Source organism: Arvicola amphibius, chromosome 7 (assembly GCF_903992535.2).
Source record: "Arvicola amphibius chromosome 7, mArvAmp1.2, whole genome shotgun sequence".
Taxonomy (NCBI): Eukaryota; Metazoa; Chordata; class Mammalia; order Rodentia; family Cricetidae; genus Arvicola; species Arvicola amphibius.
This window is the reverse complement of record NC_052053.1, coordinates 63654682-63657414: the sequence shown is the minus strand read 5'-3', so window position 1 is coordinate 63657414 and position 2733 is coordinate 63654682. Positions and strand designations below refer to the sequence as shown.

The 2733-nt window shown below is 36.7% G+C and overlaps 1 gene segment (V, D, J or C); it reads right to left on the bottom strand.

Annotated features, from left to right (window-relative positions):
- Nucleotides 1-1490: 1490 nt before the first annotated feature.
- LOC119819789 lies at nucleotides 1491-1954 on the bottom strand. The segment is given in 2 exon segments: nucleotides 1491-1819; nucleotides 1903-1954. Coding segments are annotated over 2 exon segments (375 nt in total).
- Between the last annotated feature and the right edge of the window lie 779 nt (nucleotides 1955-2733).

The window sequence follows — 2733 nt, the reverse complement described above, 5'->3', positions numbered from 1 at the left end:
CAGATCCAATAACATATCAAAAACTCATTCACCATGATCAAGTCAGCTTCATTCCAGTGATGCAGGGATGGTTCAACATGTAAAAATCTATCAATGTAATCTACTATATAAGTAAAATGAAAAAAATAATATGATCATCTCATTAGGTTCTGAAAAAGCATTTGACAAAATCTAACACCCTTTTATGATAAAGGTCTTGGAGACATCAGAGATACAAGGAACATACCTAATCATAATAAAAACAATATACCATGAGCCAAGTGTCAACATCAAATTAAATGGAGAGAAACTCAAAGTAATTCCACTAAAACCAGGATGAAGACAGGAACAAATCATCTCTGTTCAACATGGTTCTTAATGTTCTAACTAGAGCAATAAGAAAACAAAATAGATCAAGAGGATGCAAAATGGAAAAGAAGTGAAAATGCAAATTTTATCTGTACCAAGATTCATTCTGAAGTTGCTAATGCTTCTCATATCATTGTTGCTTTTATAAAGGCATGCAAAAATGAATGCATAGAGGAGTATAAAGCTCAAATTCTGTCAGTGTCTGTGTAGCCTCCTATATGTTTCAAATGCAGAGTAATATAACCATTTTCAAATATAATATAAACAAAAACCTTATAATCATCCCTAGTATAGGAAATTTTCCTCTAAAATACTTGAAAAATGTAAAATGGAATTTCACTGATCTATTCAGTGTCAATCAAGAAGGGGTGTCAAAGACAATCAAATGTCAGGAAACGGGAATGAGCAACCAGGGCTACTGATGACAGAATCAAGCCTCTAACATTCCCAACTTGGTATCCTACTGTTCTTCCCCAATGCTATCTGTGCAGGGGCACAGCTTGTTGCCAAAGCAGCAGATCCCACACCCTATGGAACGCGCAACATGACACTCAGCTCCATCCCTAATGATAAGACAGTACGAGGTTTAATTACTACTCCTAAAAGCAATTCATGATTCATGATCATGGGTATAAATAACTAAAGATGTAAAATTATATTTCCTAGGAAAGTTTAAAACTTCCAAAAACTGCCTGTACTTGTTTTAGGGAAACTAAATGGACTATGAAAGGGGCTTTGTTAGTGCACATGCTGTTGTGTTGTCTTTACTGGCCTAACCCATATTATAGCTTATTCCCAGATATTTCAACAACACTTTCATTCCCTTAGAAAAAAGAAATATTTATATCATAATGGAATACTACAATCATATTGTCCTACTTTACTTTATTAAAAATTAATCATGTCAATGGAGGTGGTCACTGGTAAACAGCATGTCAAGGTATAGCATACTCTAAGGGCATTCTGAATTAGCATTGCTTCATTCCTAGAAGTCCTTTTGAAAACCTGACAAAGACTCTATAAGACTGTGAAGTGATCAAGGGACACTTAGAGTGATCATTTTGGAGCAAGGCTCCAGGACAATCTTCTCTGTGATCTCAGTCTCAGGGCAGTTTCCTGCTCCTCCAGGGTTTCTGACACACTCAGGATGTGGTTGCAACACTGTGTCTTGCACAGTAATAGATTGCAGAGTCTTCAGATGTCAGGCTGCTGAGCTCCAAGTAGGCTGTGCTGGAGGATGTGTCTGCAGTCAGTGTGGCCTTGCCCTGGAACTTCTCATTGTAGTTGGTAATATCATATTCATGACAAATATATCCAATCCACTCCAGGCTCTGTCCTGGCTTCTGCTTCAAACAGTGTAGAGTGTATTCAGTGAAGGTGTAGCCAGAAGCCTTGCAGGACAGCTTCACTGAGGACCCAGGTTTTCTAAGCTCAGGACCAGACTCCTGCAGTTGTACCTGAGAGTGGACACCTGTGAAGAAAAGGGCATAGTATATATCACTGTCACCTCAGTACCTGTTCCTTCTTCAGGTTTGGAACTGGAAAGCTTTTTACCTGTAGTTACAGACACAAGGAAGAGAATGGTCCAGCTCCATCCCATATTGAAGACCTGTGTGCTCAATGACTGATAAGAGGACACTGGTCCTATGTCATTCTGGGGTATTGATATCCCTGTATTTACCATAATAGACTCAGGTTATTTGCATATTCATGAGAAGTGAATTTGTTAGATAAGGACCCAGTCCAGGAGGAGGAAAAGGAGTTAGAGTAGACCTGTGAAAGGCAAAAGAGTACTAAATGCCAAATGCTAATTCTGTCTGAGGAAATGTATAAAACGCTCCTTCTCTGAGCCCTGTGCAAATGCTGAAGACGTAAATCAGGGCATAAGTTTTCAAAAAATTTCAAGCCTGAGACAGTTGCTTCTCTTTGTAAAAAGCTTATCAGTCTGATTTGTGGGTAGTGGTTGTGATAATAAAGATAGTTCTGAGAAATTTAAAACTGCTTAGTTTGAAATTCTTCTGATTGATGCAATTAATATTTGTCTTTCAAACAAAATATAAGCTAAGAAAATCATCAATATGAACAAAAGTAAATGTACTTCAACAAAGGTGCACAACAATGATTATTGCAGCAATATCACAAAAACTAAATTATGGAAATAAATTATGTTTCTTTCAACAGAGAATTTTATTAAGAAGACATATTTATATAAACAACATGTTTACATAAACAACACCTGCAAGAAATATGGAACTTAAATCACTTATAGAAAAATGGATGCAACTAGTAGTAAATATATTAAGACCATCTCAGAAACACAGACATAAAATAAGACTCTTATTACTAGTTTGTGTGAAATTCTCCAGCAGAATCAAGGAAAGGAAG